At 45.3% G+C, this 27,977-nt stretch overlaps 1 protein-coding gene across 4 annotated transcripts; it reads right to left on the bottom strand.

The window, feature by feature from the left end:
- Positions 1-5: 5 nt before the first annotated feature.
- COPS7B (COP9 signalosome subunit 7B) lies at positions 6-27,803 on the bottom strand. 4 transcript variants are annotated; one of them, XM_027591099.2, is made up of 8 exons: positions 27,565-27,791; positions 22,503-22,918; positions 20,684-20,861; positions 15,677-15,752; positions 12,682-12,770; positions 10,443-10,645; positions 7,446-7,551; positions 31-3,695 (listed from the first exon to the last, which is right to left on the bottom strand). In XM_027591099.2, exons 3-8 carry the CDS (start codon positions 20,843-20,845, stop codon positions 3,537-3,539), a joined length of 795 nt encoding a protein of 264 aa, XP_027446900.1. In that variant the 5' UTR covers positions 20,846-20,861; positions 22,503-22,918; positions 27,565-27,791; the 3' UTR covers positions 31-3,536. The 4 variants fall into 4 exon arrangements, with proteins under 4 accessions (XP_027446903.1, XP_027446902.1, XP_027446900.1 ...); XM_027591100.2 differs by having other exon boundaries at positions 22,503-22,784; XM_027591102.2 differs by lacking the exon at positions 20,684-20,861 and having other exon boundaries at positions 6-3,695; positions 12,682-12,787; positions 27,565-27,803.
- Positions 27,804-27,977: the final 174 nt, after the last annotated feature.

Below are 27,977 nucleotides of genomic sequence, written 5' to 3'. Positions count from 1 at the left end.
TTCCTGTGAAACTGAAAATCTGGAAAGGTAAGTAACTAAAGGAATCTCTGACTAGGGAAAAGCAATGAAAGGACAGGCATAAATGACCCCAAAAAGAGTTGGGCCGCACCCTATCTTTCCCTTCTCCATCACTTACTTCCTTGTTTTATCCTTAACTAAGAACAACAGTTCTTATCCTGAAAAGACCCAACATTCCCTTTATATAATGAACACCTTTACTGTCCTGAGGTCAAGTCATAGATAACCTGCCTAACAAACATAAGTTTAAAAGATCCATTTAATGTCCTCAGGGTAATGTAATGGAGATGCAAAGTGAAATTTATAATAAAAAATAGATTTCAATCTGTAAATCTCAAGCATAACTACAAGAAAAGACTTACTGAAGTGATCAGATGCTCATGGCTGTATGCAGAATGCCCAGGAAGACACAGGCACGGTCACAGAATGATCAAAGTATGCTGTTACTTGAAACTCAAATACATATATGACAAGCCCTCAGGTCCAGTAAAAATCAATCAATTGCTGCATTTCAAAAGTGTTTGAAGTCTCAGGCTGTTAGAATAATGACTCTAATTATAAGAACTGGAACATGATTTGGTTTCCAGCAACCCAGCACATCAGATAGAGAAACCAGCAAATACGTAGTATATCACAAGCTGTTAATCATCTTAGAATCTTTGGTCACCACCCCCATTTTCTGTAATTCAAAAGTATGGGGTGAAGGGGAGAGCCTCCCATTAGCAGTGGCCATCTCAGATTTGAAACACAAGAACAGCCTATACTCGGGGCTCTGACTACCTCCCTAATGTTACCCAAGCAGGAACCAGAAGGCCTCTCATTTGGACAGACAGTAAAGACCAGAGGACTTCAGGAAGCCAACAGCTTAAAAAAGGCAGCTAGAGGCACTGCTCCCTAGCTAATGCTGCTTAATGCTGCAGTGTCTCCTTCCTAAGATGTTGCCCTATTGATGAGGACACCTCTCCTGAACACTGGAAGTAAAACACCTATGCATATTTCAGACAGCCCAGCCATCAGAACGTGGCAGATGGGGAACCCAACAGAGCAATGAACATCCCAGCTGCCCCCACAATTCCTAGAGCCCCAGCCCCATCCACCCTGATTCCTTACAAAGTGGCTAAGTGGGTTTGGGGAGCAGAGACTGTGGTGTGTTGGGTGTCAGTTAAAAGCAAGATGAGCCCTCAGAGGAACAAGCAGGTAAAAGGATGCCAAAGGCCCATCTGGGGAGCAGACTAATTTTAGTATATGTACTGCTTAAGCGAGCACATGGGGGGACCCAACTAAATTAGACTGTAACACAGAGAAGATGGCAGGATGCATGAGCCGGGAGACCTAGGAGCCTGCTTGCACTTACAGTCAGAGTACTTTGAGTCTCTGAATCCCCTTTTCTCATATGTAAAGTGAGAACCCTTACAGCCTGAGGAGATTGTTTTGAGTGGATGGGATTCAGTGGCTTATTATACATGAAGACACTTTATAGAGCACGTCACAAATGTGTTCTTAGTACTGCCATTACTATTTTTAAGGAAGCAAGCAGCAGAACCATAAAGAAGATGAACCTAAAGCTCCTCAGGGCCCTGGGGCAGTCAAACAAGTGGTCACACATTTCACACAAGTCAAGCCAGGCTTCCTAGTCTGCTCCCCAGTGCGAAAGATAAGGATGAAAAACCAGTTGCCAAGAGTGACAGTGCCTGTTTTAGGTCTAGAAAGTACAGCTGTAAAAACCTACAAGGCTGGGAGGTGTTTTTGAGAAACAGATAATGTTTCCAAAAATGTCCTCAAAGTGTGTTCCACTAGATAGTGGATAGTTCCACAAGAAGAATTTGGCGGTGAAATCAGTGTGGGAATAGGCTTCCTCACCCAGGCCTTTTCGGAGACCTTAAAATGAATTTCCAATGAGGATGTGGGATGTAGGATGTGTGAAATTTATTTAACAACAGAACCCCTTTTCCACAGAGCATCTGTCAAGGGGTTTCATGAAACATAATTTGGGAGTTAAACTCTCTAGTTGAGCGTAAGGTTATATGGGCACACGGACCGGGTGAAAAGGGAAACAATACTTTGTTGACATTCAATCCACAGTCAACACCTGCTGGACAGTTTGGAAAAAGGAGAAACCCATTTTTTATCCATGGAACAGAAAGAGTGTCACATTCTCCCTGAACCACCCTAATCCCAGACCCTCCAGATCCACCAGCTACACAACCCTGCACTCCACAGTCACATACATTAAATCTACACTTTTATTTTTTGTTCTAAAATGTGCTTTTTCTCTCATTGAACTTTAATTATCAGTTCAGGACCTCCACCTCACCTTAAAAAACACACACACACACACACACACACACACACACAAACACACACACCACCCTCCAACCAGGTGAAAAATCACCGGCGATTAGTTTAACAAATATTGACACGAGGGGGAAAAAAAGCATGTTGAAATGTATTAGAATCAGAACCTGTACAAAAAAAAAAAAAAATTAAAATATAACCTGAAACTGTTCAAGTTCAGAAAGGCTAGTCAAGTCCTTTTCTCTTGCCAGGAGAATGCCATCATCAGAGGGCTCTGGGTCATCAGCCAAGGAGGGGTGGAAAGAGAGAGACAGAAGCAGCAGCAGGTCCTTCAGCAGACAGAGGGCCCTCAGCACGACTGTCCCCAGCTCGGACACCGCCGGGAGGGATAAAGGGTCTCAGGACAGCAAGTGTCGGCAGACAGTTCCGGGCAGCAGCTGGGGCCTTCACACTGAAAACCAGGCTGAGGAGTCGGGGGGCAGCAGGGCAGGAAGCATGGCCAGCAAAGAACACCAAACCAGAAGAAACTTCTGCCACCCAGCAGACCCACAGCACCCTCCACGGGTGCTCAGATACGAGAGGTTAGTCAACCCAGTGCTCCTGACTAATGAGAGATTGGAGCTGGGCTTAAGAGGCTGAAAACCCGCAGGTTTAGTAAACATAGCCCAGCATCACATCCCTCCGTGGCCTGATCGGAGCTGCCAACAAGGGATAAGGCAGGAGAGGGAAAACAAAGCATTTGATACCTGGCTAGAGATCACCTGCACCAGTGTGGGTACTGTGGTACATGGGGCTGGAGAAGGCATACCCTCCTCCTCACTCAGAGAGCAGCCTCCTTCGCAGTCATCCCTGTGGGCCGGCTAAAGCTGCCTCCGGCTTATGACCAGCCTGACAAAAATGACATGGAGCAAAAGAAAAACTGGGAGGGAGACAAGCCCTTAAACAAAGACAAGAAGCTCCTGGAGGGAAGCTGGGCAGTGTCTGACCCTGTTGGGATGGCATCAGTGGAGCCCCTGAGTCTGAAGGAACAACTGGGGGAGGAGGGAGTGGGGGAGGAAAGGATTAACGGTTCTTCTGGAACAGTACCAACAGAGTGGGAGGCGCTGGTGAGGGGACGGGCAGGTCTGGAACTCACGGAAGATAAGAGAGGGGAGGAAATAGGCCCTTGGTGTCCCCTCCCCACCTGACCCAGGCCTGGTGAGTACCAGCTGCCCCAGCCGGCCCTAGTGGCGGCTGGAGACCAGACCTTTCACTTTGGACATCTTCTTGGTGGGCTGCCTCTGCTCAGCGTGAGGGGGACACTCCCGTTCCGCCAATTGTTGCTCCATCTCCTGAGCCGAGGAGGCCGCGGTGGCTTTGAGTGTCTTCTTAATGTTGGTAACCTGGAGGGAGACACAGAATTAGTGTGCTGCAAGCGCAGCCTCTAAGTGCCAAAAACTCGTTGAAACTCGTTCTCACTGTACTGGGGGCCATCCAGGGAAGAAAACCCAGAAACCTCGGCAAGAAAATCTGAGATTATCTTGAGAAAGCCAGATGAGGAGAAGCAAGCAGGGGTTACTCGTAGACAATACATGGAAATAAGTCAAGCAAAAAATGGAACTAACGCTTCCTTGGTTGAAAAGAGGGAATAAGCCAGTGGAAGTGGACCATCTGGCAAAGAGGCACAACACAGCAGTGAAAGAAACTACCAATTAAAATGGCCTTAGAAACAAAAAGGGGTTCCTAAAAACACTACAGTCAGTTAACCACTGTTCATGTATGAAACTAAAAACGTTTTCACAGGAGCTTTGGGAATACAGCCGCACGAGCCTTCCTGACTAAGCAACTAGAGGATGAACTTCAGCCACCCAAGTGACAAATGACGAAAACATAGTGTCAGGACTGGCAAAACACGATTACACCGCTTTTCAGCACACATCTCTTTACTTAACAAAGGAGGGCTCAAAATTACTTAAGCAACTTCTGAACATTTTCCACACCAAAACACACATCCTTGGTATCATCTGTGTACTGTTATTATGAATGTTTTATAATTTTTTGCTTTTCACTTATGTACAGTGCTGCTACGAACAGTCTTCTATGTTTACCTGTTCGTACTTTTGTGAATAGCACTGGAAGACATATTCCTAGAAGTGAGCTTTCCAGATCAAAGGGTTGGCACATTTTACATTTTAACAACTATTGCTATCTCGCCTTCTGAAAAGAGATACCATGTTATACTTCTACCAACTGTGCCCTGCTGTGCCTGTTTATATACGCATTCCCCAACACCAGTTCTAAAGGATCTTTTATGCTTTTGCCCCTCAGCCAGCTGAGAGGAAGGAAAAGGGGAGGAAAAGCATTGGAAAGAATAAGAGGAGATAAGGGTGCTTCCCCAGTTTGATGACCCCCGTGTTCTCTGGGAAGCAGGCAGCATTTTCTATAAAGAAAGGAGCTGTCAGGGTCAAACGTTCTCAGCAGTCAGAATTTCAGTAGCTTGAGTAAGAGGCAGTCCTAACACAGAGAAGAAACAATGCTGTGTCTAAGGCCAACACCGAGCTCCTGGAAGAGATCTATCATCCACAGAATGAGCCTTGACTAGATTAAAGCTCTTTTATTTTGGTTTTTGTTGTTTTGCGATGTAGAAACAGCCATGCCCTAAACTGCTGTCACCTCAATCAACACAACTTCCCTGAAAGGCGCATCAAAAGAGGATGGCGGGCTGGGACAGTGACTACAGAGGGCATCCTAAGTCAAGTGTGGCTTCACCCAGTGTCCTGCCAGTCCAAGACGTGCCATCTCAGGGCACCTGCGTGGCTCAGTCGGGTGAACGTCTGCCTTCGGCTGAGGTCATGATCTCGGGATCCTGGGATCAAGCACCGAGTCGTTGGGCTCCCTGCTCAGCAGGAAATCTGCTTCCCCCTCTCCCTCTGCCCCTTTGTTCTTGGTAGATTTGTTTTCTTTTCAAATCAACAAACAGCTTTCTATGTGCCTTTTGCTGGGGAATGATCAGCATCCTATACGAAGTACCCTAATTATACATTTACTGAATGGAGAACGGACAAGGCTCTGTGTTTTGACCATGCTCCCTCTCGTCCCATAATGGTCTGTTCCAGGTTTTCTAGAAGACTGTTAAGACAGTAGATTGTTTTTTTTTTTTAAGATTTTGTTCATTTATTTGAGACAGCGAGAATGAGAGAGAGAGAGCACATGAGAGGGGGAAGGTCAGAGGGAGAAGCAGACTCCCCGCCTGATGCAGGACTCAATCCCGGGACTCCAGGATCATAACCTGAGCCGAAGGCAGTCGCTTAACCAACTAAGCCACCCAGGCGCCCCAAGGCAGCAAATTGTTTTAATTGGTGGTGGAGGTGGCCTTGGTCTTTTCCTCAAATTTCTTTCTCTCAAATTTAATCAAATTATTACCGCCACCTGGTGGCAGCATCAGGCTCTGCCAGCAGAGTAACCACAGCTGTGGTTTTCCAACAGTAGGCCTCTGATAACAAATCCATGTGCACCGACTCTCTCTTTCTTTGTAATAACCGTAATTTAAGAGCCCACACTGTTCTCTAAGCATTGGTCATGGCTCACCATTAGTCAGTGCCTTCTTTCATCAGATGCCATTTGTCACGGAAATAAACTTGAACCATTCAAAATTCTGAAATTAACATCATTCATTTTTGCTAGTGAGCACAATCCGAGCCCCCCCACCTACCACACAATTAGCAACAGTCTGGGCACAGTGGGGCCGCCAGCAGTGATCAGGCTCCTCTCCAGCTACCCATCAGGTTAAAGATGGTTTGCTTTACATAGGCTACCCCAGCTCAGTGGGTGTGTTTCACCCCCAAACTTCATTCGTTTCTACAGTTTAATTTATAGGGAAGAAATCAATGGATAGGAGAGAGTGGTTTGCCCTTCCGACTTTGCTCAGACATCAATCCCAGCTCAGAGAAGAGGCCACAATATCCCAGATGAGGATTACACAGCTTTTCAGAGAAGCAGCAGGCTTACTGCCCTAAATGTATTTGTCATTTAGCTAATTAGCTAAATTTTAGCTTGTGCTAAATTAAATGTAGTTCAAACTTCTTTGGTTAGAAGTAGGGTTAAAAATTAAACAATGCACTGAACATTCAGACTTATGTACATATATGTATGTAGGGATGTGTGTATATCCAAAATAAATGTGTTCTAGTTCATGAAAAGTGGAGTTCAGCAATCCACAGACACACAAAAATATTCAGTATAACAAACAATGTGAGCATCTACTATGGTTAGGCATGTGACAAGAAGCTGGTCTTACAAAGATAATTAAGACAGGTTTTATTCTCAAGGAGTACATATAACAGAGTAAGGGAAATCCTCAGATTTCACAAATCCCCCTTTGAAGGGCATATCTACTTTTCTTTTGTTTCTTAAGAACGTTAACTCTGGGTCCCATTCTGCCATATTCCTGGACACACGACTTAGAAAACTCGTTAAATACCATGAACACTTCAAGCTCTATCATATCAGAAAAGAACTTCCAATGCTACAATTTTTAGCTTATGGCTCTGAATTCTGAGGTTGCAAGTCACCAGGCCACAAGCACACGAGCTCCCATTAACCCGAAGGCTAGAACCTGTGTTTTGAGGGGCTAATCGTGTCCGGAACAACTAGGTGTCACTAAAACCATAATAACACACTTTCACTTGCATTTCATCTGCCAAATGTTTCCCCTTCCTTCCTTTTTCAACATGAAATCTATCATGCATGTTAAAAGGTTATAACACACACGCGTAGCTTAAAGAATAAAATGCACACAGTGCACCTACCACACAGCTTCAGCAGCAGAACAGAACCAAGGCCTTGAACCTGCCCCACTGCATCACCCCCTTCACCCATCTTTAAGACCCACCCCAAACTCATTTCTTTTGCTCTACAGCTGCAAAGTACATGTATACCGTGGAATGACAACATTCTCCGCTCTCCGAGCCCGCTCACCCTCTGGCAACCAGGAATCAGAAAGGAGACAGAGAGCATGAAAAGTAAGGATCACATCATCCGCATCTGTACCCCACTAGCCTGGTGCCTGTTTGTTAGTGGCTGCTGCGCCTACACCAAGAAAATGAAGGAGCAAACAGGGATTCCCCGGAGCAGGTAACAGATGTCCTCCTTACCTCCGCCTCTACCTGCTGCTGAGTTCGGCTGTGGTTCTCCTTGTACTGGTTGGCTCGCAGAACTTGCTGTTCGATGCCTAGCAGAACCGCTTCGCAGCCATCGCACCTACAACGGAGATAACCAGCCCTGAGCCACAGAAAGGACTGGGAGCTCTCCTCCAGCCTCCAAAACCTCTCTCCCCAACACCCGATAGGGACTTCCTTTAACACCCTGTCTGCCAAGGAAGGCTCCTGCCCTTCACTCCTTCCAAGACCAGTATTTCTGAATATGTAACACAGGGCACCTGGAGACAAACATGGAGGATGTGGGATGGTTTCCTAGAACACAGCTTGAATGTCAACCTTTGTATCCCATGGGAAAGTTTCACAGACTGTACCCCCAAGGGAATTAAGACAGACTTTACAGGTGGCACGGATTCACCACTTTTCTCAACAGAAAAATGATTTTCTATAAGCATCCAATTTTTTTTTAAGATTTTTTTTTTTTTTTTTTTTTAAAGAGAGAGAGAGAGAAACAGCATGAGAGCGGAGAGGGTCAGAGGGAGAAGCAGGCTCACCACTGAGCCGGGAACCTGATGTGGGACTCGATCCCAGGACTCCAGGATCATGACCCGAGCTGAAGGCAGTTGCTTAACCAACTGAGCCACCCAGGCGCCCTAAGATTTTTAAAAATGTATTTATTTGACAGAGAGAGAGAGAGCAGAAGTAAGGGAAGCAGCAGAGGGAGAGGAAGAAGCAGGCTCCCCACTGAGCAGGAAGCCCAATGAGGAGATTGATCCAAGGACCCCGGGATCATGACCGGAGCCAAAGGCAGACGCTTAACCGACTGAGTCACCCAGGCACCCCTAAAAGCATCCTATTTTAAAAACTGCCCCTTTTCTCAGAAGTTTATTACTTCTGGGACGCCTGGGTGGCTCAGTCAGTTGAGCACCCGGCTCTTGATTTTTTTTTTTTAGATTTAATTTATTTATCTGAGACAGAGAGAGAGCACAAGCGGGGAGGAGGGTCAGAGGGGGAGGGAAAAGCAGACTCCCTGCTGAGCAGGGAGCCCAATGCAGGTCTCAATCCCAAGACCCTGAGATCATGACCTGAGCAGAAGGCAGACACTTAACGAGCTGTGCCACTCAGGCGCCCCCTCCGGCTGTTGATTTAGGCTCAGGTCATGATCTGAGGTCCTGGGATTGAGCCCTGCATGGGGCTCCATGCTCAATGCAATCTGTTTGTCCCTCTACCTCTGCTCCTCCCCCTGCTCACACACACTTAATAAATAAAATCTTTAAAAAAAAGTTTGTTACTTCCTAATTGTCATCCCCCTCATTATTTCATTTCCCCACTTTTTGTTTTGGAAATGTTAAAACCTAAAACAAAGTTGAAAGAATAGTACAATGAATACACATTTACCCTCCACCTTAAAATAAGTAGTTGCAAACATTCTGTCATATTTGGAGTACTGCTCTACCTAACAATTTTGTTTCAAATCTAACTCCAGTGCTTCAACACAAGCTTTAAGAGTCTGTACTGCTAAACATCCTGGGATGGCGTTAGGATGGCACCTCTGGGTAGAAACACAACGAAGCCAGACTCGGGGCATGAAAACAGCATCAGTCATCTCAAAGATGGAGTAAGGCAGCCGACACAGGAGGACTGGAGGCCTAGATTTCTGTGCCAGGGCACTTTCACGCAAGGGGTGTTTTCTAAGTTTATTTCCTATTTATTCTGATTGAACACTTTTAAATCTTTTGAAAGTTCCTGCCTGTGTCAGATGTTGTAAAGGGAAGGTGTTTGAGGCCACACTTGGGACAGAACCTGGGGTAAGGAGTGGACAGTACATGCCCTGGGGTCCAATAGTAGCTGAAGGGAGGAACACTTGGCAGGGTCTGGACAGGGGGTCAGGGAGTCAAAGCTGGGCCACTCATGCCTGAAATGTTTCAGTCTATTTTAAAGAAGACAATTTCCCTAACCCTCTGCACAAAGCTTGCCTGCTCTGCTTCATGATTTCCAACAACACCATGTGCCTGCCTGGGAACATGCTCTCCTCACCTCCAACTCTCACTAACCCAGCCCTCCTTCAAAACTCAGCTAAAATCTCTTCTCCAACTAGGCTCATTCTGGCTTTATAAGCTCCAAATCATTTTAATATCTCCGTAACAAATCCTTGTAGAATGTCCAAAGCTCTTGCAAACATCAAATTCCATTAAAATAGAGAACATGCAAAAAAAAAAACAAAAATAAAATAGAGAACATGCAAATGTCCCACTTTTATTTTTTTAAGATTTTATTTATTTATTTGACAGAGAGAGACACAGCGAGAGAGAGAACAGAAGCAGGGGGAATGGGAGAGGGAGAAGCAGGCTCCCCACTGAGCAGGGAGCCCAATGCAGGGCTCGATCCCAGGACCCCGGGATCATGACCTGAGCCGAAGGCAGACGCTTAACAACTGAGCCACCCAGGTGCCCCACAAATGTCCCACTTCGTTTTATATACCAGAATATGGTTATCAAATAGTCTGTGTGTGCATCTGTTTCCAACTTAGAATAACCCACTCCTTCTCTTCACTATTCCTCACAATGTTTTACCAACACTAGCCCAAAGTTACTGACACTGAACGTGAGTTCTCATATCCACAGAATCTGATCAACACTAACTTCCTGAGCTTGGTCAAACTCGGACGCTGAGTTTGGAAAGCACTGGATCCATGTCACATGGCTAGGCTTCAGAGGCTCCACCTGCCAAGCCTGCTATTAAACAGCCCCCCCGCTGTAGCAGGATGAGAACTATTTTACCACTAAGGCCCTGGGAGGCCTGCAGGGATTCCTGCTGCCACACAGCTCTGGTCACAAATGCAGCCCCACTCCCTGGCTTACTGTCCTAAGGCTCCAGCTCCCAAGCAGCCCCAGCTGATACTGGGAGACAACATTTCCCGAAGCAGAGGCACAGAGGGCACGCCGTATGTCCCCCTCCCTAACGAGGGGGGACCCCTCCTTCTTTCAGTCTCACCATTCATGCAAGGTCTTGACAATATTATTGATATCCTTCTTTCGGATGTCGCGGCCAATGCAGAAATCCACTTCCAGCAGCTGGTTTCGCTGGTCCAGCTTCCCCTGGATGATGTCAGTGTACACAGCCTCAATGATGAGGTCTTCCAGTTCCCGGAGATTCCGCATCTCCAGGTCCCTCAGCAGCACGGAGTAGGGGATACACTGCAGATAAAGCCATGTGATATTTACAAAAACCACTGACAAGCGCTAAAGAAAATGCAGGTGTACACCTGTCTCAAGGGTTTGGGAAATGCAGTCTGGTGGTAATTATTAATAACTCTGGCAACAAGACATAGATAAATGTGAGCTGTGAGACCTATGGGACTGAAACAAGACCCACAGCATCTAGGAATGCATTCTCCTAGATTCTCTACCTCCTGGACTTCACCCAGCCTTTAGTTTTGATGTTGTGAAGCACTCTTAGTGTCCCAGAAGAGAAAGGGAAATACTCGGTGTGTGCCACTCTACCACCTTCTGGAAGCTTGCAGACTTGACATAAAATGCCAGATCATCATAAAACTCCCACACAATTTCAGACACTGAAGAGGAGAACTGGCTGCCTGCCCAGGAGAGCACAAGCAAAAAAATTTGCAGGCTAACATATGTACAGGTGGCCAGGGGGGTACTGCCAACTCAGGGGTCATCCCGAAGTTTACATCTGTTTTCTCAGACTCTTACAACCAATGTCAATTCCCCAACAGCAGTCCCTTATTGGGCTATACCAACATTTTACATTTATCTAAGACAACTCTATATCTAAATATCTAGTTTTCTGGACACATCACTACTAATTTGGAGGTTAATACAGCAATCAAATCTCAAAAACAGACAGGACGAAGAGGTATACAAACAAGAAAATAACAGCAAACATACCTAGAGGGGTTTTCTATGACTAAAGGTCTGAAACTCAGGGATGTAGATAGGCTTATAATGACAGGTTGCAGAGATAAGGAAAAAAGTTACTCCTACTCTTTGCTACACTTGGGAAGTCCATGATCAGGCCAAAAAAAAAGGGGGGGGGTCAAGTCCTCATTTCCTAAGAAAACAGGCCTCCCACCTGAAATGCCAGGCTGAGAATCAGAAATTTGTTATTAGACCAGGGAAAATGATCTCAGCAACTGAAATGGCAATGCAAGAACAAATCTACATCTCTCAAGCTCAGTCACAGGAGGGGAAATGCAAAGGGCAAACCTCCAAAGCCCCACAGAAACTTAGACAGTTATGCTGGGATTGGGCAGAGAGCCAAAATCAACTGTAAATTAACCAAATCTGGATCTTCTTTGTTAATGGCTACGAGAAGCTGGCTGCAAGGCCTCTTCTAAATGGAGTGGGGCAGAGGACTAAGAGATACGATGGAGTGGTTATCTTACAGAAGGTTAGCGTCTAAAGAGAGCATGTAAGGCAAAAATCCTGATTAAGATAATTAAGTTTGACAACCCCCAGAAGAAGGCAGCATGTTAAAAATCTAGCTCTTGGGGCGCCTGGGTGGCTCAGTCGTTAAGCGTCTGCCTTCAGCTCAGGTCATGGTCCCAGGGTCCTGGGATTGAGCTCCACATCGGGCTCCCTGCTCCGTGGGAGGCCGGCTTCTCCCTCTCCCACTCCCCCTCTTGTGTTCCTGCTCTTGCTAACTCTCTGTCAAATAAATAAATAAAATATTTAAAAAAATAAACAAATAAAAATAAAAATCTAGCTCTCGGGGCACCTGGGTGGCTCAGTCGTTGAGCGTCTACCTTCGGCTTGGGTCGTGATTTCGGGGTCCTGGGATCAAGCCCCGCGTCCGGCTCCCTGCTCGGTGGGGGTCCTGCTTCTCCCTCCCCCACTCCCCCTGCTTGTGTTCCCTCTCTTACTGTGCCTCTCTTTGTCATATGAATAAATAAAATCTTTAGGCAAAGTTTTCCCATCTGAAAAACTACCTATCTTGAAACAGCAGTCTCCCTTTGGTATGGCAAAATGCTCACACCAAGTGAGTTACTGCGGCATACCAGAACTGAGACCTGCTGATTCACAAGGTCTCCTGGGCATACTTTTCCTGAATGAAATGGTGAATAATTATCTACACTATTTTAATGGTTATCTTTATCTCTGTTGTCCTTTGCCAAGCCAATTTTATGCATCCATGGTATGACGACTATGCACAGCTGGGAGCTCGTGCACCGAAGCCAGTGAGGAGCGAGACAGGAAGAGGTTCGGCACTGTACCTTCATTCTCGACGCCAAGCTCACGATGGTAAGGTGTTTCAGCTTGTTCTGTTGAGCTGTGCTCAGTTCTGGCAGGCTCTCCTTGTTGGCTGCTCAGTCCCACCCACCACAAAAATCAAAACACAAAATAAAATTAGAATTTCTTTATGGAATAAGCTCACCAACTCCCCACACCAAATCTGTTGATTCACTGTCATGACTCTGCACTTATTCATGAGGCAAATGTTCCATGAGCACCTCCTGTCTTCTCTGGAAGACGATGTGCTCCTGAAAAGCCAGGCATGAATGCACAAAATGATGGGATACTATCTGTGCCCTGTGTGACATTCAACCAAGGTCAGCATGTCTTCGCTAGGAATCTGTTATGTGCAATGCACTGTCTTAAGTGATTCAGGGAAGTCAAGGATAGATAAGATGGGGGCGCCTGGGGGGCTCAGTCAAGCGTCTGCCTTCGGCTCAGGTCATGGTCCCAGGGTCCTGGGATCGAGCCCCGCATCGGGCTCCCTGCTCCACGGGAAGCCTGTTTCTCCCTCTCCCACTCCCCCTGCTTGTGTTCCCTCTCTCGCTGTCTCTCTCTGTTAAATGAACTTAAAAAAAAAAAGGATAGATAAGATGGACCTTGCCAGGGCTGCTGCACTACACAACCCCAGGGATAATAACCACAGATTTGTGCAACTCGAGGGCCTTGGACTTATCCTCGGTCTTACAACTGAGTATTCGACAGCTACAGGTGCAAGACAGAACGACCAGAAGAAAGATACCAACTACCAGGAGCAAGCAAGAGGCTGAGGAAGACAGGGGAGACAGGAGAGAAAAGGAAAGAACTAGAGAAACAGAGAGAGCAGGTGAGCATGATCACCTTGGAAGGGACAGGAAAGAAAAAGAAAGATGGAGTTTGAGCTAAGCCTTAAAGAATGGGCAAAATTTTAGTACTAACAGTAATGATAACAAGGGCAATGGCAGCAGCCGCAGGGCACATGTACACACACACCCACTCAGTCCTCACAGCAACCTCGAAAGACAGATCCAAACGCCTTCAATTCCTTATCCTGGATTCCAAAAAGGTGAATCCAAGCTGACTTTTTTTCTTGGGCATGCTGCTGAAATTCATCTGGTGGCAATTCCTGACCTCAACTGAAGCAGGCTTTTAATCCCACTTGTTGTACAACTTCATTTGTTTTGCTGCAAAACCGTGGATGTGTTTTCATCAGGTGCTGTCCACATCTTGGAGGTGTTACATAAAATGGCATATGCATATTACCTCTTTAGAGTCCCCAAAATTCTAAATTCTGAAGCATCTAGCCCAAGGAGTGCAGGTAAAGAATTGTGGACCTCTATTATTACTCCCATCTTACAGATAAGGACACTGAGGTACAGAAGATTAATTTGCCAAAGGACACACAAGTAGTGGAAGTGGAGCTAGAATATAATTCAGGCAGTCTGGTTCCAGAGTCTGTGCAATGTTGTCCCTTTAGTGAGGATGGAAACAGAAGACACATTCACTGGAACAAAGCAAAGGTCAGAAAAAACTAACACGTGGCAAACTGTCCAGATGACACAGCACAGGGTAGGTTCAAGTGACCAGGAGGAAAGAAAGGGAAAAAGAAGTCTGGGATATAGTAGGGAAGGCCCTGAGTCATACCATTAAAGTAAACTAGCAGGCCTTTGTCATACCAACAAAAACTAAGGAAGCCAAACAAAAATGGCTTGGGTGGAAGGTAAGTTAGTATTTAGACATGCATTCACCTCATTCCTGATACTTGAGATCCTAATATAAAATAATTCAAAAGATCAGGGCCCCTGGCTGGCTCAGTCAGTGAAACATGCGACACTTGATCTTGGGGTCGTGAGTTCGAGCCCCATGTTGGATGTGGAGATGACTTAAAAATAAAATCTTAAAAAAATAAAATAAAAGAAAGAAAGACAGAAAGAGTCAAATGACCTATAAAACAGAATGGGCTGAATATGGAGTTTTAGATTACAGAATGTTAAAATGACTACAAAGATGTAAAACATGGATAAATGCCTATGAAATAAGTGAGAAAAGATACAATATTGTATACATAACTGAATGACACCTACATGATAAAAAACACAAAAGGGAGAAGTCCAGCAACATAATGCTGTTAAGTAGTTTAATGGTGATATAACTATGAGTGACTTTGTGTCCTATTTTCCAAATTTTCATCAATATAGTGACATTATTCTGATAATATTTAAAACACTTAAGTACTGGGGTGCCTGGGTGGCTCAGTCGTTAAGCGTCTGCCTTCAGCTCAGGTCACGATCCCAGGGTCCTGGGATTGAGCCCCGCATTGGGCTCCCTGCTCCGCGGGAAGCCTGCTTCTCCCTCTCCCACTCCCCCTGCTTGTGTTCCCTCTCTCACTGTGTCTCTGTTAAATAAATAAATCTTTTAAAAAAATAAAATAAAATAAAACACTTAAGTACTTTACAACTGGGTATTCTGACACTTCACAACGTTTCAAGTGTTCTACAAACACCAAGCCTCAAGAATCTCACCTAGAAAACAAATAAGGACTATATTTACACATGAGCATAAACATAGTCCCCCTTTTACCCACAGAGAAATAAAGCGTGAGAAGGTAAAGACCTCATGTGAGGGGCGCCTGGGTGGCTCAGTTGTTAAGCATCTGCCTTCGGCTCAGGTCATGATCCCAGGGTCCTGGGAGCAAGTCCCGCATTGGGCTTCCTGCTCAGTGGGGAGCCTGCTTCTCCCTCTCCCACTCCCCCTGCTTGTGTTCCCTCTCTCGCTGTCTCTCTCTCTCTGTCAATTAAATAAATAAAATCTTAAAAAAAAAAAAAAAAGACCTCATGTGAGGTCACCTACAGTGCTCAGTAAAGTGGGAAACAGCCAGGTCAGAAAGTTCCCACCCCATGCTTTCTATCCCAGACCTCAGTGATCCTCATGGAGGCAATATGTCCAAATAGAGTGACATAATTAAGAAAAGTCTTTGGAAGATTTTAGCCAACTCACCTATGTAATCTGGGTATGTTCCATAGGCAAACAGATTCAGCAACTGCAAATATGCAGCATTAGCTCCTTCTGCAAGCTGAGGAGGGAAAAAAATAAATCAAACAGTTCATGGACCAAGCTGTCTACCAATCACTGCAGTGTTCAAGCAAAGGATGATGATCATCAGCCACAGTTGACTGTTTTACTAGATGGTCCCTGAGGTCCCTTCCAACTCTGATTCTTTGGGAAAAAAATAAATAAGATTTATTTAATTTTAAATTTAATTTTTCTCTCTCAGGAATACACATTTTACACTCCACATAGCATGCCTAAGCAACTGCTTTTGTCACACACACGCACACACAGCAGTTAAGTATTGGGAGCAGTTCAGGTTTTCTTAGAATTTCCTTGCCATTGGGATGCCTGGGTGGCTCAGTTAAGTGTCTGCCTTCAGCTCAGGTCATGATCCCAAGGTCCCGGGATCAAGTCCCACGTTGGGCTCCTTGCTCAGCAGGGAGCCTGCTTCTCCCTCTGCCCACCGCTCCCCGATTGTGCACTCTCTCGCTCACAAATAAATAAAATCTTAAAAAAAAAAAAAAAAAAGAGCTTCCTTCCCATTAAGACAAAGACTGGAGGGGTACCTAGGTGGCTCATTAGGTTAAGCATCTGACTCTTGATTTCGGCTCAGGTCATGATCTCAGGGACCTGGGATCAAGCCCCACATTCGACTCCATGCTCAGTGGGGAGTCTGCTTGAGGATTCTCTCTCCCTCTGCCCTTCCCCCCTAAAATAAATAAGTCTTAAAAAAACACACACACACGGGGCACCTGGGTGGCTCAGTCGGCTAAGCATCTGCCTTCAGCTCAGGTCATGATCCCAGGGTCCTGGGATTTGAGCCCCACATTGGACTCCCTGCTCAGCAGGAGCCTGCTTCTCCCTCTCCTGCTCCCCCTGCTTGTGTTCCCTCTCTCCCTGTGTCTCTCACTGTCAAATAAATAAATAAAATATTTTAAAACACACACACACACACACACACACACAACAAAAAAACGAGGACTGGAGCAGCCTTGTCTACACACCGGGTTGGCAGGTATAACACAAGCCACTACCAGTCCAAACTGAATAAAGTGTAGGGTAGGTTCCAAGTTTCAGCACTACATGAATAGTATGAGTGCTGGGAGAGATTAGCACAGCATAAAGTGTGACAGAACAGCCCACATGGGACTGGGAACTACAATATCAGGCAGTCCCAAATAAAAATGTTCATGAAAATTACTTATTCCTTAAAAAAAAAAAATTACTTATTCCTCACTAATGTGGATGGCAAAGAGCCATCTGTAGAAGTAAAACAAAAAGAGATACTGTTCTGCCTGAAACTTCTCTGCTCTGTTGTCAGTTAACTGGGTGTTTCTTTTACTCACAAATATGTACCCATTACTCTTCCAATTTATCAAACTCCATAAAGTAGTATTACCCAAGCAGTATTCTGTGGATGCCAATAGTAATACTACTTAATTTAAACCATCTTTTATTTTTTTTAATTTTTTTATTAACATAATATATTATTTGTTTCAGGAGTACAGGTCTGTGATTCATCAGTCTTACACAACTCACAGCGCTCACCATAGGACATACCCTCCCCAATGTCCATCACCCAGCCACCCCATCCCTCCCACCCCCACCACTCCAGCAACCTTCAGTTTGTTTCCTGAGATTAGGAGTCTCTTATGGTTTGTTTCCCTCTCTGTAAACCATCTTTTAAAAAGAAGTTTCCAAGGGGCACCTGGGTGGCTCAGGTGGTTAAGCGTCTGACTCTTGATTTCAGCTCAGGTCATGATCTCACGGTCATGAGATCGAGCCCCACATCAGGCTCCACACTGGGCATAGAGCCTGCTTAAGATTCTATCCCTCTCAGGGGGTGGGAGGATGGGTTAGCCTGGTGATGGGTATTAAAGAGGGCACATTCTGCATGGAGCACTGGGTGTTATGCACAAACAATGAATCATGGAACACTACATCAAAAACTAATTATGTAATGTATGGTGATTTACATAACAATAAATTTTTAAATTTAGTGTGTTGTTAACATAATAAAAAAATTTTAAAAAAAGATTCTTTCCCTCTCCCCCCGCCCAAACCCCCCCGCTCTCTCTTTAAAATAAATAAATAAATCTTTTTAAAAAAAACTGTTTCCAGGAACTACATCTATCATTTCAGACCATTGAAAAGCAACTAGGGTTCCCAGCTCACACATGGAAAAAAACAAACCTGGGGAGATAGAGGTGATTTACTCAGCACCCCCACGAGAACTGTCTTCCTATTAACCCAGTCTACCTTCTCAGGTTATCAAGAACCTCTTGAGGTCCTAAAACAGACAAGGAAGAGACCATCAAATCTAGCCCCCACTTTTCAGACAGATAATTACAAAATTAAGCCTAAAAGACTATTTTCTTTAGAGCAGATACTCTAAAATTTCTCCCACTGGCCTAAATCAATGTCTTCCTCATTTTAATTTTCATCCATCTCCTCTCAGCCTATCTTCCATAGTTATGAAACCACTTGGCATATTCATTCAGGCTTTTCAGGAACCTGAAGGAACATATTACCCCTTTGTCATCTCTTCTGTCAAAAAAATGATGAGCTATCAAGCCATAAAAAGACATGGAGGAAATTTAAATGCATATCACTAAGTAAAAGAAGCCAATCTGAAATGGCTACATACTGTACAATTCCAACTATATGACATTCTGGAAAAGTCAAAACTAGGAAGAGGGTAGAAAGAGCAATGGTTGCCAGGGATTAAGAGGGGAAGGAGGGATGAATAGGTGGAACACAGGATTTTTAGGGCAGTGAAGCTACTCTGTATGATACTGTGATGGAGAACAATGTCATTGTACATTTATCCACACCCACAGAATGTACCACACCACGAGTGACCCCTAATGTAAATTATGTCTTTGGGTGATAATGATGTGTCAGTGTAGGTTCCACATTGGAGGGGGATACTGGTAATGGGGGAGGCTATCCATGTATGAGGGCAGGGATATATTGGAAATCTCTGTACTTTCCTCTCAGTTTTGCTATGAATCTAAAACTGCTCTAAAAAGATAAAACCTATTTAAAAAAACCTAGTTTGGGGATTTTTTTTAGATTTTATTTATTTGAGAGAGAGAAAGAGAGAGAGAGCACAAGAGGGGGGAGAGTCAGAGGGAGAAGCAGACTCCCCACTGAGCAGGGAGCCTGATGTGGAACTCAATCCCAGGACTCCAGGATCATGACCTGAGCTGAACGCAGTCGCTTAACCAACTGAGCCACCCAGGTGCCCAAAATAAACCTAGTTTTTAAAAATTTTTCCTCTCCCCGCTCAGCGGGAAGCCTGCTTCTCCCTCTCCCATTCCCCCTGCTTGTGTTCCCTTTCTTGCTATATCTCTCTCTGTCAAATAAATAAATAAAATCTTTAAAAAAATTTTAAAAATTAAAAACAAAAATAAAAATTTTTCCTCACAGGATTTCTTTTACATCTCTGGTAAATTTTTACTAAAAGCCTACTGTGTGTCAGACTACATATTAAATGCTAAGGAAACAATGGGAAGCACAACAGACCTTACCCTTACAGAGCTTAGTCTAGCAAGCAAAGCTGGCATTAAATAAAAATTCATGGGGTGCCTGGGTGGCTCAGTCGGTTAAGCATCCGACTCTTGATTTTGGCTCAGGTCATGATCTCAGGGTTGTGAGATCGAGCCCTACATCGGGGTCCACACTGGGTGCGGAGCCTGCTTAAGATTCTCTCCCCAACCCCCTCTTAAAAAAAAAAAATCACAATTAAAATGTAAAAGTGGCTCTTTCTGTCTCCGTTTATCACAGGAAGACAAGATGATGCCAGGTCCATACATCAGCAATAGAGGGTATGGGGAACTGCTTCAGTTTCCTAATCAAGAGGAATAAGAAGATGTGCAGCAGCAGTCCCATAACCCGAAGGCCCACACCTCTGCCACAAGGGGCTGATTCACCACAAGGCTGTGGACATGGAGCCAGCAACTGGTGGCAAAGGTGTCCTAACGGTCATGAAGTGAAGAACCAGCCAGCAAAAGCCAGCCACTTCCTACATGTGGACCACCGTCGACACAAACGTCCAGGCAGCATGGTGCACACAATCCATGAGAAGCACCACACTGATCTGTGCATGGCGGCCACCCCCAGAGCTAGCGCCACCCTGGGCAGCCAGAGAGAAGCTGTGACGGTAAAGAGGAAGCTGACCCACTCTTTAAGAGCTTCTGAGCACAACGCCCAAAGCAATAAAGATGTTGCCAGACTTTTCAATCAATCAAACAATCAATATAAAAGTATCAGTCAATAAATGTAAAAGTATCCAAAGTGAGACGCAGAGGTTGAAAAGTAGTTGCTCTACATCTCTTTGTTCTACTGGGTCATTCTTCACCAATCTTCTCATTTTTAAGGCACAACAACCACAACTAGATACCCAAAGTTTCAATAACAACAATCACAAATAGAAGCAAACAAAGCAAAAAGGACTACTTCCTAGCTTTTCATGTCCAATTTTTTTACACATCCACTTAGCATAACATTGCCATTTTCAACAGGCCCAGCTCATGTTCAATAGCAACATTTTCTGCTTGGTATGTACCTGACCAATCCGTCTTGTCTATATTTGCGCTGGAGGTTTTTTGGTCCTTGCAAATGCCTGAAAGTACCTCTGTTCAACACCAGCTAGGCTTATACTCTACTTTTCTTATTTATCAGATTCAAGTGGATTTTTCCCCTATCTTTCAAATTATTAGTAACCCAATCTAATTCTACCCCAAGTTGAGATGAAAATATTGACCAAAAGGAGCCCAAAACATCATCCTTGCTCTCCTTCCTTCTTCCCCCCCAATTCCCATCCTCCCCTCAACAGCACCCCTTCACAGGTCCACAATGCTTCAGCACTGAAATTCCTTGGGAACCTGGAGAATCACGGGAAGGTTTAGAACAAAGAAGACAGAGAAATTGTTTGGAAACTGCTCTTACCTCCTGCACGTTGGCCAGCTCCAGCAGTTCTCCAAAGACATATACTCCAGGAGCCTCCAACACCTGGCTTATGAGAGCAGTAAGGGCTGAGCCACTGGTACCTTTGGCTAGTAAAATAAACTGTTCCAGGAGGTTACTTGAGGGTTTCTGTTCACCTGCCATTCTCTGGCCTTGAAATCTGTCCAAAAGAAAAGTGTTTCAACGATTCTTCCTTCTCCTTTGCAAAGTCTATGCTTATTTATTGCCAGATCAGACATCAGAATACTTTAATCTGATAGTATCCAAAAAAGAAAAACAGTCCATATGCTATGACTACTTTGTGAGATGGGCAGGGTTCCACCTAAAGTTAAAGGGATTGTGTCCTTGCTCAGAAGTTTGAAACACACTTAGGAAAAGCCACTTCATCCCCATGTGGCCGTCTTCCAACAGCAGCACCTTCTAAGCCCTTAAACCTGACCAGATCCAAGGAAACACCCAGGAGTTTCTCAATAGCTGCTTTATATCTACCTCATTTATAGACTGTAATTAAGAAACAGAGAATTTTGCCCATACACAGAGGCAGAAGATGTAAGCAAAAGCAATCAGTTACAGCTTACAGTGTGTCATTAGAATCCCACCCACACATACAGATAAGGAAAACCACCAAAAGCAGACAAGAAAGATGTCTCATTTAATCAAAGAAGTCAACTTGAGCCTAAGAAAAGGGGGAAATCATAATGAAAGATAATCAACATATTCAAACTAAGAAAATACGTGCTGTGTAAGTCCTTGAGGAAAATCTATTTGACCTCCTATTGCTAGGTGATTTTACCGAACATGATTTCAGAATTTGTACGAAATCTCAAGAAAATAATAAAAGGATTTGACAAAACAATGAAGATACTGTATTGCCATCCTGAAGACATTAGGGGCCGAGGGTCCCTCAACTGTTAATCCAATTACACGCTGACTAAATGGGAACACACACTGCATACCTACTCTGCAGGAATCCTGTGTAAGAAAAGACTACTCGACCAAGAACGACACATTTGGGGGCAGTGTTACAAAAAGAAGAAGAGGTAAAGTGAAGAAAAGAATAATTCAAACGATAGTTTGGTGCAAGAGAAACCAAGTTTTCCTGTGGAGGCAGGCATATAGAGCAGCAGTCCTTTCACAGTATGAGAGAAACAAGCACGTCGCCTGACTTAGGGTTACCTAAGAACGTCTTGTCCGAAACAGAAAAAGTGAAGTGCTAGGGAAGAAAAGTTGCTGAGGAAGGAAGCGGAGAGATGGGGTAAGGTGGGAGAAGGCGGGAGAGAGGTGATGGAACGAAAACCTCCCTTCCAAGCGCAGACGTGTGGAGACTGAATGGAGGGGCCTGGGGTGGAGAGGGAAGAAATGAACAGAAACTTCGGTCCCTCAAAAAAATCTCGGCCTAAGGCGCCAAGCCTGTAGGCGCAAAGAGGCAAGGAGGCATTGAGAGTCGCTTTTTTCTGAAGTGGAAGGGCCGGAGGAAGCGGCCAGGGACACAGGGGAGAAGAATTCGCGTCGTGCGGGGGCGCTATTTTGATGCACAGTAGAGGGGCAAAGAGGCAGCCTTTGGGGACGGAGAAGCGATGACGGCCTCGGTTGAGGAACTGAGGGTTGCAGGCTGGGGTGGACTTCAAGGCGGGCGGCGTGCTCCAGGCAGGGCCGCGGGTGGGGAGCGAGGAGCCGCGGGGCGCGCTCCCCGGGGCGGGGCCGGCGCGGTGTGGCCGCCGGCCTTCCTGGGGACTGGCGCTAAGCCAGACGGCTGGGACAAGCCTGGCGCGCCGGGCCCCGCCCTCTCGCCGGCACCTACCTGCCCTCGCCGTCTCTCCGTCCTCTCGGTCGCTGGCTCGGCCTCCCGGCGCCTGTCCGCAGGTTGTCAAGCGTCCATGATCGGCCCGGCGTCCGACGCTTTTCTGCCTCCGCCGACCCGTTGCCCTTGCGGCTCCCCCGGAAGCCTCCCGCCGCTGCACTCGAGTTCCGCCCACACTAGGTTCCCCCCGCGGCGTTGGCAGCCTCAGACCTCCAGTGCGGCCTGGGCTTGGGAGAGACGGTTCGAGGTGGGTCGTAGCCCAGGAGCGGGGTGGAGAGGAGCCTGAAGAGAGGAATGCAGTCCAGGCAGTGCTGGGGCCCAAACCATCGCCATCGCCATCGCCATCACCATCCTGGGCTCGAATTCACCGCTTTGGCCGAGCTTTACTCTTCAGGAGCTCCCTACGGCAGCTGCGGCTACCCCGGGATACAAAGACATATTAAGTGTAATAACAACTCCCGTTTATTGAGAGTTTTCCCATGTGCCAGATGTGTACATTGTCTAGTTGAATTACCATAACTCTAAGCTTAAAAATCCAATAGCTAGTTAAGTGGCAAGGTCGGCTTTGGACCCCAGGCTATGGGAAGCCAAAGACCATATTCGTGACCTCTGTTCAGAAAACATTTTTAAAATAGGGGCACCTGGTGACTCAGTTGGTTAAGCGTCTGCCTTCGGCTTGGGTTATGATCCCAGGCTCCTAAGATCGAGCCCCACGTCGAGCTCCCTGCTCAGCGGGGTGTCTTCTTCTCTCTCTCCCGCTCCCCCTGCTTGTGCTCTCTCTCTCTCAAATAAATAAAATCTTAAAAAAAAAAGAAAAAGTTTTAAAATAAGCAAGAGATGCGTTGAGCCAACAATGGCTCTGTGAGCAAAACGACAAAAGTAGCGTGGCATTTGGTACTTAGCAACTCTCCTGGAAGATGGCTAAGGAATGCTACAAAGCTTAACACTTAAGCTTGTTCCTTTAAAGTACACACCACAGACTTTCGGGTCTTGAAGACAAGGAAAAGAACCCTATTTGCTTTTGGTGAATCATAGTGCAGAAGTCAGACAAATGCAAAGGAGCCTAGCACCAACCCACTGATTTATTCAAAAAATGTTTTGTTCTAATATCTGTGTTCTAGAACGTTATATAAAGAGAAGACAAGGTTCTTGCCCTCAAAAAGTTTCAATGTGGGGGTGCCTGGCTGGTTCAGTTGGTAGAGCATGAGATTTTCAATCTCCAGTTGTGAGCTCAAGCCCCACATTGGGTATGGAGCTTACTTAAAAAAAGGGGGGAAAAAAGCTTTAATGTTTTAAGTGCTATGAGAGAGATATGACAATACTTTGGAAGCACAGAAGAGAGTATGTATGTTGGTTAAGAGAAAACAGGCATCTTCTGAGCAAAAAAGGGGGGGGAAAGGCAGCAGATCATAGTCACAGAGGCTTGCTCTGTGTAGCATATACTAATGCAAAAAAGAAACCCAGAGTGTCTGAAACCCAAGGTTCAAGGATGAGAAGTGAGGGCTACAGGCCTGGAGTCAGGACATCAAGGGTCTTATAAATAAACCACATGCAAAGCAGTATGCCAGGTAAAAGCCTTAATACAGCAAAGTTCCTACCTGGGAGAGCCCACAGCCTCTGAGAGAGACAGACCTCTGGCTATGACAGACAGTTGCCACAGGCACCCTAGTGCTACAGATAAGGCTCTCCTGCCTGTGCTCTGGGGAGAGGTGATTTAAGGCACGGTTCTGGAGATGAGGCTTGAGTTGAGCGTGGAAGAATGAGCAAGCAAATCACAAAAAGTGTAAGCATGCAAAGGAGTTTTTATTTTATCTTAAGGGCATTGGGGAGTTACTTGGGGCTTTTGACCTGTGGAGAAGTGTGAATAATTGACACTTTAGAATGATCACACTAGCTGCTATAGGAATGGATTAGATATGGAGAGAGCTGGAGGCAGGGAAACTTATTTTTTTTTTAAAGATTTTTTTTTTTTTTTAATTTGACAGAGAGAGAAGCAGCGAGAGGGAACACAAGCAGGGGGAGCAGGAGAGGGAGAAGCAGGCCTCCTGCGGAGCGGGGAGCCCGACATGGGGCTCGATCCCAGGACCCCAGGATCACGACCCGAGCCGAAGGACTGAGCCACCCAGGCGCCCCGAGGCAGGGAAATTCTTGAGGTGATTGATATAGTATAGATAAGGGATTGTGAGATCCTGAACAAAGGCAGTAGCAGTTGGCATGAAAAAGAAAGGACATTGTTGGAGGCATTTAGACTATAGAATCTGCCGGACTTGGTGACCAGTTGAAGGCAGGTATAGGGAAGGAGGATATCACCCAGGATTCTGGCTACCATGGCCAGAGCTGTCTTGGAGGTGGTGTTAAGTGGATGGGGCTGCAGAGGAGAAAAAGCAAATTTGGCGGTGGAGAGAAGACAACTAAGTTCTGTTTGAGTTCGTATATATTCTGGCAGTACCTCTACTTCCTCCAGAATAATGTCCAGACTCCAAGGCCGCAGTGAAAACCCTTCTCAGGATGCTCCCCTCCAATCTTTCCAGCTTTGTCTCGCCCCACCCTCTTAAAGCCCAAACTCTAGGCCTTCCCATGCCCAACACAACTTATACCTTCCCTCTCTAACACCAGGGCCTATGCTCAAGCTTGCTCTCTCTTCTTTTTTGCAATGCTCTTCCCTCCTATTTGTCTGTTAAAATCCTACCAACGCTGTAGGCAAAGATTTCTTAATGCAAAAAAGCACTAATCGTAAAAGAAAACACTGAACTATTGTACTACATTAAAATTAAGAATTTCTTGGGGCACCTGGGTGGCTCAGTTGGTTAAGCGGTCCTGGAATCTAGCCAAGCATCGAGCCCCGCATCGGGCTCTGCATCAGGCTCTCTGCTCTGCGGGGATCCTGCTTCTCCCTCTTCCTCTGTCCTTCCTCCAGCTTGTGCTCTCTCGCTCGCTCACTCTGTTTCTCAAATAAATAATCTTTAAAAAAAATAAAATTAAGAATTTCTGTTTATCAAAGACACCAGGGCGAGACTAAAAAGGCAAGCCACAGACTTGGGAAAGATATTTGTGAAACCTGTATCAAAGAACTCCATATCCAAACTTTATAAAGAACTACAAATCAATAAGGATAAGAAGACAAAAAGCCTAACTTAAAAAGTGGGCAAAAGACTTGAAAAAGCACTTAGAAAAGAGAACACTGAAATAGTCAAAAAGCATATGAAAAGGTGCTCAACACCAGAGACGATGTAAGAAAAAACGATTAATAAGATACCACATTTAGGGGCACCTGGGTGGCTCAGTCGTTAAGCGTCTGCCCCCGATGCGGGGCTCGATCCCAGGACCCTGGGATCACGACCGAGCTCTGCCCTGCTTCTCCCTCTCCCACTCCCCCTGCTTGTGTTCCTGCTCTCGTTGTCTCTCTGTCAAATAAATAAATAAAATCTTTAAAAAAAAAAGATACCACATTTAGCCAAAATACCTAAGTTATAAAGACTTGTAAGACCCTGTTTTGACAAGGATAAAAGTCAACTAGAATTTTCTTACATTGCTGGTGAAGGCCAAAGTGATACAAACACTTTGGAAAACTGGCAAAAACGACTACTGTTGCTGATCATATGCATACTGTATAAGCCAGCTACTCCTCTCCTAGAAATGAGTGCAGAGTCTGCAAAAAGAAACCTATAAGAATGCGCATTGCAGCTTTGTTAACAAAAGCCCAAAACTGATAACTGATAACCTATATACCCATCAACAGAATAGACAAATATTGCTAGATACATACAATGGAATACTAGTCGGCAATTAAAAAAAAAAGTTACTGCTACATACAACATGGATGAATCTCACAAAAATAATTAACGAAAAAAGCCAGACTCCTACTGTACATACTGTATGATTACATTTAAATGAAATTCACGACAAAACTGATTTATGGTAATAGAAGCCAGAAGAGTGGTTGTCGGGATGGGAGGATGCAGTGCCAATTGGGAAGGGGCATAGGGATGCTGGAAATGTTCTATATCTTGATTTGGGGGGTGGTGACAGAGGTGTATACATATATAAAAACAGTGCCCTTCCTGCATCTATCATACCTCATTAACAAAAAAATTTCAAGATAAATTTTTTTAACAGAAAAAAAAATCAACCCATCCTTCAAATTCAAATGCCACCTCCTCCATCAGTTTTGCCAGCTGGAATTAATCTTTCCAACAGAACCTCTGTGGCATTCTGATGACCTTTCCCTTATGACATTTACTGCAGCTCATCTTGAATCTCAGCAGTCTCCTTTCTTTCCTGACTAGATGGTTATCTTCCTGGTGGCTGTGACAATGCCTTTCACCCTTTACCGGAAACCTGAAAAGACTCTTTGTTGAATTACAATGGAAGGAAAAATTGGGTGGGTGGCTAGATGGGTGAAAGGGGGACGGGAAGAGGAAGGAAGGCCTAGGGAAAGAGATAGTAGATGTCCAAGGAAACCTTAGTTTACACAATTTTACCTAGTTCCTAAAATCACATTAAATATCACCTTAAGCAACGAACAAAGAACAAATCAAACCACTAAGTCCTTCCTAGACTGAAGATAAACAAACATCACACTCCTTCTCTAACAGGAAATCCACCAAATGAATGCTTGCCTAACCTCTGGGTGTTTCAACCTAGATGGGGAAACTTCACCAAGGAGAATAATAATCACATAGCCATGTTGCTAAAAATATCGCCACCTTAGTGTGGTGTAAACAACGCAGACTGCGGGTCAGGAGACTTAGAGCCGAATTCTAACTCGGTCCCAAGTTGCTGTAACCGGTGGACAATCTCTTCACCTCTCTGGGCCTCAGTTTCCTCGTATGTAAAACAAGAGGAGTTGGATTGGCAAATTCTCTTAATATCCCTTCCGGTATGGATATTCTGAGTATACAATCGATATCTTTCCCAGTCCAACGCAGGAGCACACCAGAAACCCCTGCAAAACAAGTAAAAGGCGCCCCAGACCAACAGACAAGCACGATTTGAAGGAGTCATTTTGTCATATTATCTTCCGTGGTTTAATCAGTGTTTTGTTTGTTGTTTGCAGCCTTACCATGATTTGCAGGAGATTTCTGAGTTCCATGTAAACAGAGGTTAGCTCTCTCTGGGCTGTCATCCTCCTCTGAGAGTTAAGGGGGTCTTCCCGCACAGTTTCAAGTCTCCGAATTCAGAAACCCCAAAGCTGAAGGAGGGTTTATGAATTTGCGCACACTGCGCGGCACACTGGAGTCTAAGTTACAGAAGAACAGGGTGCAGGGACTGCTGGGATTTGTAGTCCCTGGGCCTCTTTGTTGCGTGCTGGGATCTGTGGTTCCCCCGGGCACTCCCCCTGGAATGCTGGGAAACGTAGTCCCTCTCACATCGCACAGTGCAACCCGTCGTCATCTCAGAGCCCTAGTGTGCCCTGCGGAGGGAGCGGGCCCCTCGAGCCTCTGCAGATTTGAAGCCAACCCTCCGCTGGGGCAA

This window comes from Zalophus californianus, chromosome 3, assembly GCF_009762305.2.
Source record: "Zalophus californianus isolate mZalCal1 chromosome 3, mZalCal1.pri.v2, whole genome shotgun sequence".
NCBI classification, from domain to species: domain Eukaryota; kingdom Metazoa; phylum Chordata; class Mammalia; order Carnivora; family Otariidae; genus Zalophus; species Zalophus californianus.
Note: the sequence above shows the minus strand (reverse complement) of the source record. Positions and strands in the feature narration are given on the sequence as shown.